The sequence below is a fragment of the Polypterus senegalus genome, chromosome 3 (genome assembly GCF_016835505.1).
Source record: "Polypterus senegalus isolate Bchr_013 chromosome 3, ASM1683550v1, whole genome shotgun sequence".
NCBI classification, from domain to species: domain Eukaryota; kingdom Metazoa; phylum Chordata; class Cladistia; order Polypteriformes; family Polypteridae; genus Polypterus; species Polypterus senegalus.
The window spans coordinates 10,208,900-10,222,506 of record NC_053156.1 but is presented as its reverse complement, the minus strand read 5'-3'; the positions used below and the strand labels follow the sequence as shown (position 1 = coordinate 10,222,506).

The 13,607-nt window shown below is 56.1% G+C and overlaps 1 protein-coding gene across 1 annotated transcript; it reads left to right on the top strand.

Moving 5' to 3' along the window:
* Positions 1-13,004, top strand: gli1 (GLI family zinc finger 1). Its single transcript, XM_039746539.1, has 11 exons — positions 1-481; positions 6,880-7,014; positions 7,253-7,339; positions 7,905-8,100; positions 9,021-9,153; positions 9,227-9,334; positions 9,416-9,547; positions 10,226-10,375; positions 10,469-10,633; positions 10,718-10,933; positions 11,011-13,004. Exons 2-11 carry the CDS (start codon positions 6,927-6,929, stop codon positions 12,919-12,921), a joined length of 3,186 nt encoding a protein of 1,061 aa, XP_039602473.1. The 5' UTR covers positions 1-481; positions 6,880-6,926; the 3' UTR covers positions 12,922-13,004.
* Positions 13,005-13,607: the final 603 nt, after the last annotated feature.

Sequence of the window (13,607 nt, the reverse complement as noted above, 5' to 3'; positions counted from 1 at the left end):
TTTCTTCCCAGCGCGCGCGCGCGCGCCGCGCTCCCGGCCACAGAGGCTCAGAGCATCTCAACCGCCGCGGGACCCCACGCAAAAGTTTGTGAGTGCGCGAAAAAGGGGCGAAAAAAAAAAGAGCAAAACATCACGCGAGCTCCGTGTCTGGCAACGGGACCGGGAAAGCAGAAGACGGCGAACGGGGCAGCGAGAGAAAGAAGAGCAAAAAAGAAAGAAAGAAAAAGAAGGAGCGCGTGAATGAGAGGAGCGGAGGAGCGCAGAGGAGCGCAGCGCACTTCGGAAAAACAAAAAAGTTGACTTCCTGCTTCAGGGTGGTCCAGGACTGGGAGAGCCGAGGAGGGCAGCCGCACAGGAGCCGAGCGGAAATTCCTGCACAGCCGACTCGATCCCGAGCACGGCGCTATATAGCCCGGGGGAAGGGGGTGTAGCGCAGACCCCCGAGGACCACCAGCTCATGGACCCCAGCTCGTTTTAAGAGGTACGAGGCTCTTTTCTTCTACTCTTCTTCTCTTCCAGACTGGCGCTCCTTGGCACGCGGCGCCGTTCGCTCGTCCTTATGTGCCACCCGCACTCGCGATGCCAATCGGAAAACAAATCAATGAAGACTCTGCACTCGTAGAGCCCCCAGACTGCACGCATCCCCGTCTTCTCCGCCGCAGTACCCCTCGAACCTGGAATCGCCATCAGGCTGCCCGGACTGGCCCATCTTTAAAAAACCAGTCATCACTGGGTGAGCCCAGCGCAACTCTGGACTTTCATTGTTGGTGTTCCCTGTGAAGTCCAGAAGGAGCTCCAGACTGGCACTGGGGTCAAAGGGCATGCGGACACGGGCAGAGTTACTCCTCCAGCTTTTGAGGGTTTACATTTTTGTTCAGTTTGTGGGGTTCCAATTGGCATACCATCGACTGGCATGGGCACCTTTGCTTAGATTAGAGAGCTTAATCCCACTCTCCATTCTTGGATTTTACTGGTTTCCCTGGTGCCATAACAGGCTCTTCCTGGACAGCAGTTTGACTGGCAGCTTGCCATCAGTTACATTATGGGGTCAAATCCCAATTGGCGTGTGGGCATTCCTTGTACCCTCTTGAATGGTATGAACCATCTTTATGATGTTGGAGTTCAGTTGGCATACTCTGTCCTTGCTGGTGCCCAGTTGGTTACGTTGGCTCAGATATTCCTCTCAGCTACATTGGTTGGTCTCACCCCAGACACCATTTTCAGAGTTTACATGTGCTAGTTTGGGCCTTTACCTGGTGCCCAGGTGGTGCAATCTGTTTTAGTTTGACTGGCATTATTTTCCTCTTATTTACATTAAGTGGTCTGCATGTTCAAACTTTATTGGTGATGTTGGGGCCCAGTTGGCATACTCTGCCACCTTTGGTGCCCAATTGGTCTACTCTGGCACAGGTTTTCCTCTTGGTTACATTAGGTGGTCTCATCTCAGGCTGTGTGTTCAGACGTTACTGGTGCTGCTGTGGTCTAGTTGGCACATCCCATCCCATTGGTGCCCAGGTGGTGTAATCTGTCAGTCTGACAGCAATTATTTTCCCCTCAGTCACATTAGGTGGTGTGCATGTTTGGCTTTTCTTTGTAGTGTTGGTGTCCAGTTGGCATGCCCTGTCCCCTCTGACACAGGTTTTCCTTTTCTGCAGGCTGCATGTTCATATTTTACTGGAGCTGCTGGTGTCAGGTTGGCACACACCATCCTTCTGGTTCTAACTGGTATACCCCATGTCTCTACTGTATAGTTTGACTGGCATGTTATTCCTCTATGTTACTTTAGGTGGTCTCATCCCCAGCTGCACATTCAGACATTACTGGTGCTGCAGCTGCCCAGTTGGCATATCCATCCCCTCTGGTGCTCATTTGACACTCCGTGCCTGCCCATGACCAGCACGTCCCTTCCTTGTACCTCAGCAGTGTCTCTGGTCCCCACCCTGACCCTCCTCTCTGCCTGTGAGGTCTCGGACACACAGACAGCTGCCTCCTGCCGCCCAGCACACCGATGGCTTCTCCAGATGTCAGAATCCATCACAAAGCACAGCAGGGTTCACCCGCCAGCATCCGTGGTGGGCGGCTGTCCAGGGATGGGGGCAGCCATGTCAAGGAGAGGTCGGGCACTTACTCTGTCTGGTGGCCCTCTCTCATGTGGAGCTCAGTATGCGGTATCAGGGCCAGAGTGGCATGATGCTTGCAGGGTGACTTAATGCCACTGGTGATGTTTCTGTTTCCAGTAAGAGCCTGTGAGGCAGGGAGACGGCAGTGCTGAAGTGACTCGGCCCCCAGGGGGCGCACATTCACCTTGGTTATCTTTGCAGTGTAGTGGCATTGCAGGGCCTTGTCTCTTTGGTAAGTGATGGCATGACTTGTCTCTGTTGCCTGCTGACACTCACCTCAAGGGGGTGCTGTTACTGTTCTGTCTTTTTTGCATTACCTTTGTGATGTCATAGTGAAACTGTCTGGCCTCCAACAGAGCCCTGAAAAGTACCCACCTCTTGGCTGGCATGGGTGTCTGGATGCTTAGGTCTTCTCTGTGTGTCCAGTATAAGGGGAAGCAGCTGACCTCTGACCTTGACTGTCAGCTGCTGAAGTGACCAACCTTGGTGGCCGAGTGACCACAGGTTCGACATTGAGGTGGAACAGAAAGTCCAGTCCAGCTGGCTGCTCTGATGGACATTCAGGAAGTCCAGTTGGTCTCCGGAGGGCTGCTTGATGTATCCAGCCGACACTATTTTGAACATTCAGGGCTCACTTGTGGACATTTTTAGCCAGCAGTGCCAGTCATCCACCCGCTGGTGCCTGCCTCACTAACAGTAAAGAGTCCATGTCTGTTGCTCCTGTTGGCATTCACTACCAACCCAGTAATAATTCAGGGTGTCCACTCCCTGGTCATTCAGTATCTGTGGCTTCCTACAGGCACTCAGCTCTGCCCTCCACATGTCACTCCAGTGCATTTGCCAGCCAATCCCCTGGACGTTTTTTGCCCGCTGATGGACTCTTCCATAGATGTTCCCCAAGTGAGTTGCTCGACTGCTGTCAGGCCAAGGTGTGGTGCCCCACCGAGTGGATGTCCTCGCTGCCCTCATGGGCCACCATCTCGAGCTCTTTTGTCCTCCCCATCTCACCTTCCGCAGTCAGCCTATACCCCCGGCCGCCCGGACCACCCCTGCTTGGGATGCAAGGATCAGGGCCTCCAGTCGTCGTCCTTTCAGACTCCCTGAACCTGAAACAATGCGGCTTTAATGCCAGCTGTCTGTCCATGCAGATTAGCCAGCCAACCCCACCCCCACCCCGCCGAGGCCTTTTCATGCTGCCTTTCACTGTGGGAATGAGGAGGGGGGTGGGGGGGATTTTAGGGACACGTGAAGGGGGCTTCATTGCCCACCCTGGCCGGCTCCGCAGATGCGTGGCCCGGCACTTCTGCAGCGCCCGACCCGCCACCCGCCTGGGACTGAGCAGCCAGCGGCCCACTCGGGGGTCTGAGTAAACAGAGACGCCCCGCCGTTGGACGGCCGCTTTTGTTCGGCGCCCCTCGCTCTTCCTGACACACGATTGCAGCGGAAGGTTAAACCAATCAGACACTCGCAGTGACCCCGGTGGGTCAAGCGCTCGGCTTTAGCATGTTGGCCAGGCTGGCACCGCCCACCTCCCCTGGCCACGCCCCTCATCATCCAGCAGGCTTAAGAGAACCAGAGGGTCGCCCTCAGTGCCCCTTTTATAGCGCCTTTCATGACAACTACTGTGCTAACAGAAGAACTTTACCAGGGTGGTCTCTCTGTCTGCTCTCTAGCTTATATAGCGCCTTTCTAAGCAGTCATACAAGGCCACCCAGGAAGGACGAATGCCGGAGCAGAGTGAGAGTGCCTGGCAGAGTGGGTCTGTGAAAGGCGCTATATGAAATGGGTTGCTTTGAGTTTATGTCCAGCAGTGTCACGAGGTGCGGCCCCCTCGATGATGGGGGTCGGTGTGTAGGCAGGATCCATAGAAACGCGGGGCGGGGTTGGGTGGTCTGGGGTCTGTCTCTGAAGGTGACCAGGAGTGTGACCGTCCATGTCATTTCTTTGTCTTTTGAGGGGTACACCTTGGAGCGGCGGGCTTTATACCAATTGCCTGATTTTGGCAGAGACGGCTTGGCAGGAGCAGCGGGGGGCAGGCGCTGCTCTGCACATGCATGCCTGCACACTTCTACTTGGGTGGGCTGCAGCCGGGAATGCACTCCACGCCCCCCCCCGGCTCCGCCTGCCTTCAGTGCTGCTGCCTGAAACCGCGGTACAGGCTGAGGCGGGCATATGGTATGCCCAGCTAATGCAGTTGGACCTGCTGTGCCAGTGCTGTGGTCCCTGCCTCAGATGCCCTTCATTCAGACTAGCCCTGGGTGCCACTGGCTGCCAGTCTGCTCTTGATCCCCTTATGGCACTAAACCCTTTTTATCTCTTTGTGGGACTCATTGCCAGTGTGCCCATTTTGACCAGTTTTCCCTCAGTTTCTTTGTGGCACTGAATGCCCATGCCTCTTTGTGAAGAGTGGGTGCCGGTTTCCCCCGGGTGCCTCATTATGCAGGCCTTCTAATTTCCAAAGCCGACGCATACTTCATCTCATTTGGCAGACTTCACTGTGCCAGCAGCTCTGCCAATTGAGTCCGATCAAGTGCTGCTCACTGTGCCACTTTAGAAGAGGTATGTTGGTGCCCGTCGGAGTCTCTCATTGCTGGCTTCTAAACTGCGACCTTTAACCTTTGTAAATGCCGAAGTCATAAAAGTGGAATGCGGAGAGGTGCCCACCTGCTGAGTGTCAGGAAGTGTCACCATTGTGTCCCCTCACAATAGAGGAGCGTCTGCTATTGTCCTGCGATATGCGAGACACTGCTGCTGTTTGCTCAGCTTGCCCACCTGTCCAGTGGTCCTGCCGTGCCCTCCTGTGTGTCAAGTGATCATCAATGTGTGACCTCAAGTGGGCAGTCAGTTGTCAGGCTTAGTGTAGTAGAGCTGGCTACAGTGGTGGCATCTTGGGTTTTAGGGCAGGGTGCTTTCTGTGGGTCTGTGCCACATGTGTGGTGCATGCCATGTGGTTATTTCACCAGATTGTGTGGTACTTTGGATGCCAGTTTCACTTACCAATTGGCATTTTTTGATGCCCAGTACCAGGCGCAGCTGTGCAGTCATCTGCCTGCCTCTGCCTACAGCAATTGCATACTTCAGCACCTTCTTGGCTTAAGGACTGGGCACAAGTAATGCTTTGGCTGCTGTCTTGGTACTGGGCTTGGGCACCTCTCCTACCACACTAGAAGTGAAAACTGCCCTAACAGATGTGGAAATTTGGGCCAACCACATGGGCGCCCAGAGAACACTGGCACACCACTATGCAGAGCAGCCCCCAGTACCAACCCTTCTCTGTGTGTCTTTCTGCCCAGGCCCCTAAACAAAGCACTTCTTCCTGCTGGGCAGCGGGGGCATCGCTACCCTGATGCAGCTGTGAGTGACTGCTTTTCATATACAGTGCCTTTCTCCATGGATTTGTTCCCCTGTAAGCCAGACTGATGGAGAGTAAGGCAGTGTGCCAGTTGGTGAGCTGGTGATGTGCCACCAAGACTCGGACATGGGTTTCTCGACCCCTGTGGGCCGCACTCTTTGCCAGCCTGACCTCCCCTCCCAGCTCCAGCAGCAGAGGAGGGGTAAGCAAAGGCAGCCAGCAGCGCTGGCCCCTGATTGGCTCCGTCCCAGAATCTCCAAGTCATAACAAACCGAGGACACCCAGTGCGCTGGTAACGTTACTCCGCGCGGGCAGCATGGAAAACGGGAATGTGGGATGGAGCGGGATTCACTTCCAGCCGAGGGGGAGGGGGATCAGGAGGAAAGGAATCGGGGGAGGGGGGGCTGTGCAGAGACACCAAGTGTGTGTGTGTGTGGTGGTGGGGGGCACCTCACCTGGCTTAACTGCCCACCCCCAGCCTGTCCACTCGGCCCACCAGGAAGGAGCTGCTTTTCTGTCCCATTTGTGTGCTGCCTGTAAGTTCTATGTAGTGTCTTTGGTGACACTGTGACTTGCCCAGGTCACACAGTTCACTCGGATGTGAGTGGCCAGGGCAGGTGACCTGCTGGACACACAGCGGACCCCCAAGGGGGGGGCACACAGCTGCAGGTCCAGCGTAAGTCCCTCAAGCCGCTGAGCGAGTCGCCAGGCCCTGCCCCCTTTTGTGTGTGCGTGAACGCGCGCTCTCGGGCACAGGGAGCTCAATTACCTGGCTCCGCCCCCTCCCCTCCTCCCCCCCAATGCCACCCAGGTTGCTTTCTGACAGCTGCTGCCGTCTGAGGAGGCCCATCATGCGTGACTGCATCCTGAGTCATGTGCTGCGGTTCAGGCTGGACGCGATATGCCCGCTCTCCTCTTGTTGGGAGGGATCTGTTGGGGTCACTTCCTTACCCCCCTATGGCCTACAGGGTAAAGTGGGTGACTGGGAGCCCACAAAGCTGCAGGTTCAAAACCCCCTAGGAGTAAGAGGACCCCTCTCTCCCCCCGAGTGAGAGACCCCATCTTTAGAAACAGCTGTGCCTGACTGAGAGGTGCAATGCACCGGAGAGCTCCACTTATTGGCCACTCCTGGCATGGGGGTTCAAATCTATTATGTGTGCCCCCTGTGAGGTTCTGCCAGGCACCTAATGCCAGTGGGCTCCAACTTGAAGCTTAATGAAACAGGGTTTGGTGGGTGATGAGTGACAGACTGGTGAGCTGGTGCCCACCAGTGCTCAGTTAGGTTTTGGGCCATTTCTCAGTGGTACCAGTGTTGGCATCATTGGCACTAGAGGTCCGCATTCCTAGTGCTCTGCCATACTAGTGACCAATAAAAGAATGACCACTCATACTGTTTCTGTCTTACAGGATCACCCTGCTCATGCCAATGTGCCCCTGACCTAGCCACTCTAGCCATGTACACGCCATCCAGTGGATATGTGGAGCCCTACATGAGACTGCATCATGGTGTCATGCCAGGCCGAGGAGCAGTGACTGGCCAAGGTGAGTACCCATTCCTCTGAGACCCCGGCCAAATGTGACTTGGTCAAGGCCTGGCCTTCTTGGAGCATGAGGGGCACTGGTTTTACAGTGATCAACCTGACTGGCGAGTGCCCCTTTAAGGCCTGAGGAATTGGCACCTGACCTGTGAAGACCTTTGGCTTCAGGCGGAAATGACTATCTGGTGCCCTCTTGACCCTAATCTGACAGGCTGGTGACTTGTGGGTCTCTTGTTCCACAGGTCCAAATGAAGGGACATACAACCAGCCGAGTCAGCCGAGCTTCAGCATGGGCACACCGGGCACAGAGTTTGGCAGTGCTACAGAGGGTGAGTGAAACTGATATGTGCCCGCAGTGGTCATTGCTTTTGTTAGGCAGAAGGCTGTTGGAGGAGATGCCCTCACTTTGCCCTCTCTGTGACCTCATCGTGTCCTCTCGGTGCCCTTGTCTCTTCTCCCTGTCTTCCCTGTGCCCTTTCTGTGCTCCTTGCGTGCTTTTCTCTGTGTATTCTCTATTCTCCTGCCATCACCTGATGCTTTTTCCCTGTCAGTTTAGTTCATTTATGTATAGCGCCTTTCACCGAGTACAGCCTCTGTGAACACACAAATGAATAAAATGTGGACATCAGCACAGAGACAGACAGGAGGGTGAAGATGGCTAACCAACCCATCTCGTGAAGGCAGATCAAGGGGCCAGCTCCTCAGGGGTGGGCATCACTTCTGTGTGGCAGGCTGACTCTCTGGAGTTGGCACAGTGCTGTCTCTGAGGCACTCCATTAGTATCCTCAGTTCCTTCTGCTCTTAGTAATTTGTTTTCACTTTGGACGAAAAGGCGCTATATAAATCTCATTTTCTGTTACGGTGACCCTTAATGTCTGCTTTGTGTGCTTTCAGTGGCCCGCTACTCCTCATCCAGGTCCATGATGAAGCTCAATAAGAAGCGGGCGCTGTCTATCTCGCCATTGTCCGATGCCAGCATTGACCTCCAGACGATGATCCGCACTTCGCCCAACTCGCTAGTGGCCTTCTTCAATTCGCGCTGTGGCTCGGCCACCGGCTCCTATGGACACCTGTCAGTCGGAGGCATGAGGTGAGACCATCTCAGTGGTGTCATCAGGCCACAGGGGGGCAGTAATGAGTGGTGTCCTCAACAGGTGTCACCTGTATGTCTTTAGTGCTGCCCAAGGAATCACTTGGGGGGTGATGGAGGGGCAGAAACCCACACTCTGAGCCGTGGAGCCCCTGCAAGCAGCGCTCAGAGTGACTGCCCATCACATCACTCCATTGTCTTCTCTGTGGTAATCAAAGAGGCACTAGGGGTCATTTACTTTGCACATTCATCCCTGTTCATCACCCCATGTTCTTAGCTATTGTGTGTTGAGTGACAGCACCCCCTGTAGGTGAGCTGTTGTACTGCAGCACCCCCTTTAGGTGAGGTGTTTGAACTGCAGCACCCCTGTAAGTGAGATGTTGAACTGCAGAACCCCCTATAGGTGAGGTGTTTGAACTGCAGCACCCCCTCTAGGTGAGGTGTTTGAACTGCAGCACCCCCTATAGGTGAGGTGTTTGCACTGCAGCACCCCTTGTAAGTGAGATGTTAAACTGCAGCACCCCCTATAGGTGAGGTGTTTGAACTGCAGCACCCCCTATAGGTGAGGTGTTTGAACTGCAGCACCCCCTTTAGGTGAGCTGTTGCACTGCAGCACCCCTTGTAAGTGAGATGTTGAACTGCAGCACCCCCTTTAGGTGAGGTGTTTGAACTGCAGAACCCCCTATAGGTGAGGTGTTTGAACTGCAGCACCCCCTGTAGGTAAACTGTTGAGTGACCCCCTGTATTCCTCTCGATGTCACAGCCCCCTGCAGGGCTCTTCGTGCTCCACTGGTCACTACTAGTCTAGATGGAAAAGGGCATTAAAATAAGATAAGGGGATAGGACAATGGCAAGTGGGTGGACCCATCTGGAAGGGTGGGCGTGGTCACCCAAAGCTGATTCTTTGTTACTTTTTGCAGCCCATCCATGGAGCTCAGCTGCTCAGTGAACCAAAGCAAAGCTCTGGGATGCTCCTATGGTCAAGTGCCCCCTCTGAGACACCCATCCGGGCCCTGCCACCTGATTCCACACGGTGCCAGCAAGCACTGTCATGTAAGTACCCACGTACCACCTGGTTTCTCTGCAGACTCTTGTGGCTTCAGCCTGAATTCTCATCTTCCAACAGCTGAAGGCAGAACCCCCGGGTGGCCCCTCGCTGGACAGCCTCAGCCTAAAGGCAATGGAGGAGCGGTCCGAGAGTGATGTCCCCAGTCCGTCCTCCACGGGGACTCAGGTGATGACCCTGCTGGCGACTTGCGTTGCTGAGCCTGCATGTGGCAGCATCTCCTCATTGTGCCTTTTATGCCCTTCTTAGGATCTGCTGGGAATGATGGATAACCGGGAAGACCAGGAAGATGGCAAACCTGAGCCTGAGGCAGTTTATGAGACCAACTGCCACTGGGAGGGCTGCGTCAAGGAGTTTGACACCCAGGAGCAACTGGTGCATGTGAGCCTTGGGGGAGAGTGGGGCCAGAAAGACTGGAGGTGCAGGGACCAAATGGAAGAGTGAGGGGGCGGGGTCTGTGGGTTAATGGAAGAAGAGGGCGGGGTCACAAGGAGCCCAGGGGTGAAGTTAGAACAAGATTGAGGGGAGAGGGGTGGAGGGGGTGGGACAGAGGGAGGGAGGGAGGGTGAGAAAGGAGCTGAGACATGAGTATGAGGGGCGGAGCCTAAATGAGAGAGAGAGAGAGAGAGAAAGGGAGGGGCCTTGGGGGCTAGAAAATGGAGGATTGGGCCAGAAGGAGTAAGGGGTGGGGCCAAGGAGTGGAACACAGAGGGAGGGAGGGTGAGAAAGGAGTGGAGAGGTGAGTTGAGGGGCGGGGTCAGAGGAAGTGAATAGGTGGAGCTTGACCAGGAGAAAGAGAGCGGGGCCAGGAGGAGTGAAGAGGTGGGGCCTAAATGAGAGAGAGCGAGAGAGAGAGAGCTAGGGGGTGGGGCTGAAGGGCAGGTAACAGAGGGAGGGAGGAGGGAGGGGAGAAGGGCGAGGCCAGAAGGAATGGAGGAGGAAATGACAAGGCCTGAATGACTAGAGGGGTGGAGTCAGAAGAAGCGGTTGGGTGGAGCTTGAGCAGGGAACAGAGGGAGGTGCCCATTTACAGCCTGCTGTCCCCTCTGCCACCCGCAGCACATCAACAACGAGCACATCCACGGGGAGAAGAAGGAGTTTGTGTGCCACTGGCATGAGTGCTCGCGGGAGCAGCGGCCCTTCAAGGCTCAGTACATGCTGGTGGTGCACATGAGGCGGCACACCGGGGAGAAGCCACACAAGTGCACGGTACGAGGTAGTGGGGGGGGGGAGTTGGGTGAAGCCTTTCTTTGAGGGGGCATTGAGTGGGGCACCCTGGGTGACAGGTCCCTCTGTCTGCAGTTTGAGGGCTGTAATAAGGCCTACTCCCGCCTGGAGAACCTCAAGACACACCTGCGCTCCCACACCGGCGAGAAGCCCTACGTCTGCGAGCACGAGGGGTGCAGCAAGGCCTTCTCCAACGCCTCGGACCGAGCCAAGCACCAGAACCGCACTCACTCCAACGAGGTAAGTGCCAATGACTGGGCCAGCTGCCCTCCTCATCCCCCAAACACTAACCAGAGCCACCCTCCTGCCCCCCGGTTCTTCCAGAAACCTTACATATGTAAGATCCCAGGCTGCACGAAGCGCTACACGGACCCCAGCTCATTACGGAAACACGTGAAGACGGTCCACGGGCCGGAGGCGCACATCACCAAGAAGCATCGTGGAGACGTGGGCCCCACCCGGGTGACGACGGCCACGCAGGGACATGAGGTGCCCACCAACAAGGACGAGACTAGGCTGATGCTGCCAGAGCTGGCACTGGTGAGTACCTTTGGCCATTGGCTGTCGCTTGGGTGGGGTGCCACATCCATTCATTGCCATCTTCTTTTCCTCCACAGAAGTCTCAGCCCAGTCCTGGCGGCCAATCATCCTGCAGCAGCGAGCGCTCACCGCTGGGCAGCACCAACAACAACGACAGTGGCGTGGAAATGAATGCCAATGCGGGGGGCAGCCTGGAGGACCTGAGCACCCTGGAGGACTCGGCTGCCGTCTCCGCCCAGGCCCTGCAGCGCCTCGAGAACCTCAAGATCGATAAACTCAAGCAGCTCCGCCAGCCCACGCCACCCACCCGGGGCGTCCGGCTGCCTGCCATTCACACCCACTCAGAGCCAGGGCCCTGGACTGGGCCAAGGATGCGTCCCGCTGACCGCTCTCATCCGCCAGTGGACCCTCTCATCGTCCCGTCAAACCGAAGGGTCATGGAGCTGTCCAGCGGTGACCTGACCACCTTGTGCCAGCTTGGCGAGCGGCGCCACAGCAGCACCAGCAGCATGAGCTCCGCCTACACGGTCAGCCGACGCTCCTCCCTCGTCTCCCCGTACCTGTCCAGTCGGAGGTCCAGCGAGGCGTCCCAAGTCGGGGGTCACCCCCAGGTGGCTGAGAACGATGCACCCCCAGTCGCACCACCTGGCTTGGCGCACTTCACGCCTGCCCAGCAGTACAGCCTAAAGGCCAAGTATGCAGCAGCCACCGGGGGGCCGCCTCCCACTCCACTGCCCAATATGGCTGACTACAAAGGGCAGCCGAGGGCATTGCGCAGGCACAGTGCCAATGAGTATGGGCACTACAGCCCAAGCCTGGCCCCCCATCAGGCTCCTGGGTTTGGCCCACGCAGAGCCAGTGACCCAGCGCAGCAACAGCAGGCACCCGCCAGGGTCCAGCGATTCAACAGCCTGGGTGATATGACCGCCCCACCAACCTTAGGGCACTACAGGAGTTCAGAGGGTAGCATGCCTGGGCACACATACTCGCCACGGCCCCCCAGTATTACAGAGAATGCCCTACTAGAAAATGCGGAGCTGCCCCCTGTTGTCATGCCCACTGCCAGCACTAGCTTCATGTCACCCTCCAACTATGGGGGCTACCAGCAGGAAGCCGAACATTGCAGCCTGCAGGTGACTGGCATGGAGCATTGGGGCCAGACAAGCCCTGGGCGAGCAGTTCAGAATGCCCGTGGTATGCCCGCAAATGCCTACCCAGCCCAGTGCCAGCAGCAGGCACACAGCACCATGTTCAGTTGCAAAGAGAAGAATGGTGCCCTGGCAGCGGGCATCATCAAGCCAGAGCAGCACCTCCAGCAGTATCCTGTGCCCAACTTGAGCTCATGCCGAGGCCCACAACAACCTGCCCCTGCCAGTTGTGACTACCAGGGCCTCCAGAGCTGCTACCACGCCGGGCGCCGGGCTCAGACACCTATGATGCAGGTCAAGGAGATGATGGTGCGCAACTACGTGCAGTCGCAGCAGGCCCTGCTGTGGGACGGGCAGCAGAAGGACGAGGTGGCAGCACAGCCATATGCCAGCCAAGATTACCTGGCCTGCAGTGCCCCCAGTGGCCAAGCTTACAGGCATGAGGTGCTAGCCCAACCTACGCAGCGACGAGGCCAGCAGCGGCCCCCTGTTGTGGACGTCCACTGCAGCAGTCTACCCACCGATGGCAGCAGCTCCCTCTGCTACTCCGGGCACCTCGAGATGCGCCAGGCCGAAGTCCATGGCAGCCAGCAACAGCAGCAGCATCACGGCCCACTCCTTAGCTACCCCGAGTCGTCGCCGCTGGACAACCTGGACCTGGAGAACACCCAGATTGACTTTGCAGCCATCGTGGACGACGGTGAGCACAACCCAATGATGCCCGCTGGCCTCCCGAGCTCGCCGCAGACCCCTCGGTCACTGCAGTCTGGACTGTCCAACATGGCGGTGGGGGACATGACGTCCATCCTGACATCACAGTTTCTCAATAGCTTGTCTTAAGAGTGCACCAAAGAGAGCTGGTCACCAGCAGGGGGCGCTGCCCCAGGTTTTCACAGGAAATAAATTTCTATTTTTGTTTGATAGCAGCCCAGTGGATGCCACTTATTGTCTGAGGGCTTTGCCAGATAAGATGGGGGTGAGAGTGAGATGGGCAGAGTGAGAGCAAAAGTGAAAAGGACTGAGACATACACAGTAAGAGTGAGACTGAATAGAAAAGAGTGAGACTAAAAGTGAAAAAAATAGAATAAGAAACAGAAAAGGAGTGAGGCGGATGGAGTGAGAGGTAAACAGAATGAGAGTGGAAGTGAAAAAAGAATGAAGTGTGCGACAGATTCAGTGATTGAAAGTAAAAAAATTAGAAAGAAAATGTGTGGATAGAGTGAGAAAGAGTGAGGTGAACAAGCCGAGACAGTGTGAAGGTCAATGTGAAAAAGAGTGAGACATTTGGAGTGAGTTTGAAAGGGAAAAATAGGAAACAGTGAGAAAGTGAAAAGGAGTGAGGTGGATGGGGTGTGAGAGAGTGACACAGATGGAGTGCGCATGAGAAAGAGCAAAGAGTGACCATGAGATGGACCAGGTGGGAGCCCCTCACTTACCTGTGCGGCATTAAGACACCCAGGAATGCCAACTTCTCGCTGTCCCCAGCCTACCTGATTCAGTTGCTGTTGTGCCACGTCTCCACCAGA

What these genes read in the sequence shown, in the direction of transcription:
- gli1 (XM_039746539.1), top strand. Translation starts at nt 6,927, where the DNA reads ATGTACACGCCATCCAGTGGATATGTGGAGCCCTACATGAGACTGCAT. An exon ending in AGGAGCAGTGACTGGCCAAG is followed by an intron (nt 7,015 to 7,252) that starts GTGAGTACCCAT and finishes CTTGTTCCACAG; the next exon opens with GTCCAAATGAAGGGACATAC. An exon ending in GTTTGGCAGTGCTACAGAGG is followed by an intron (nt 7,340 to 7,904) that starts GTGAGTGAAACT and finishes GTGTGCTTTCAG; the next exon opens with TGGCCCGCTACTCCTCATCC.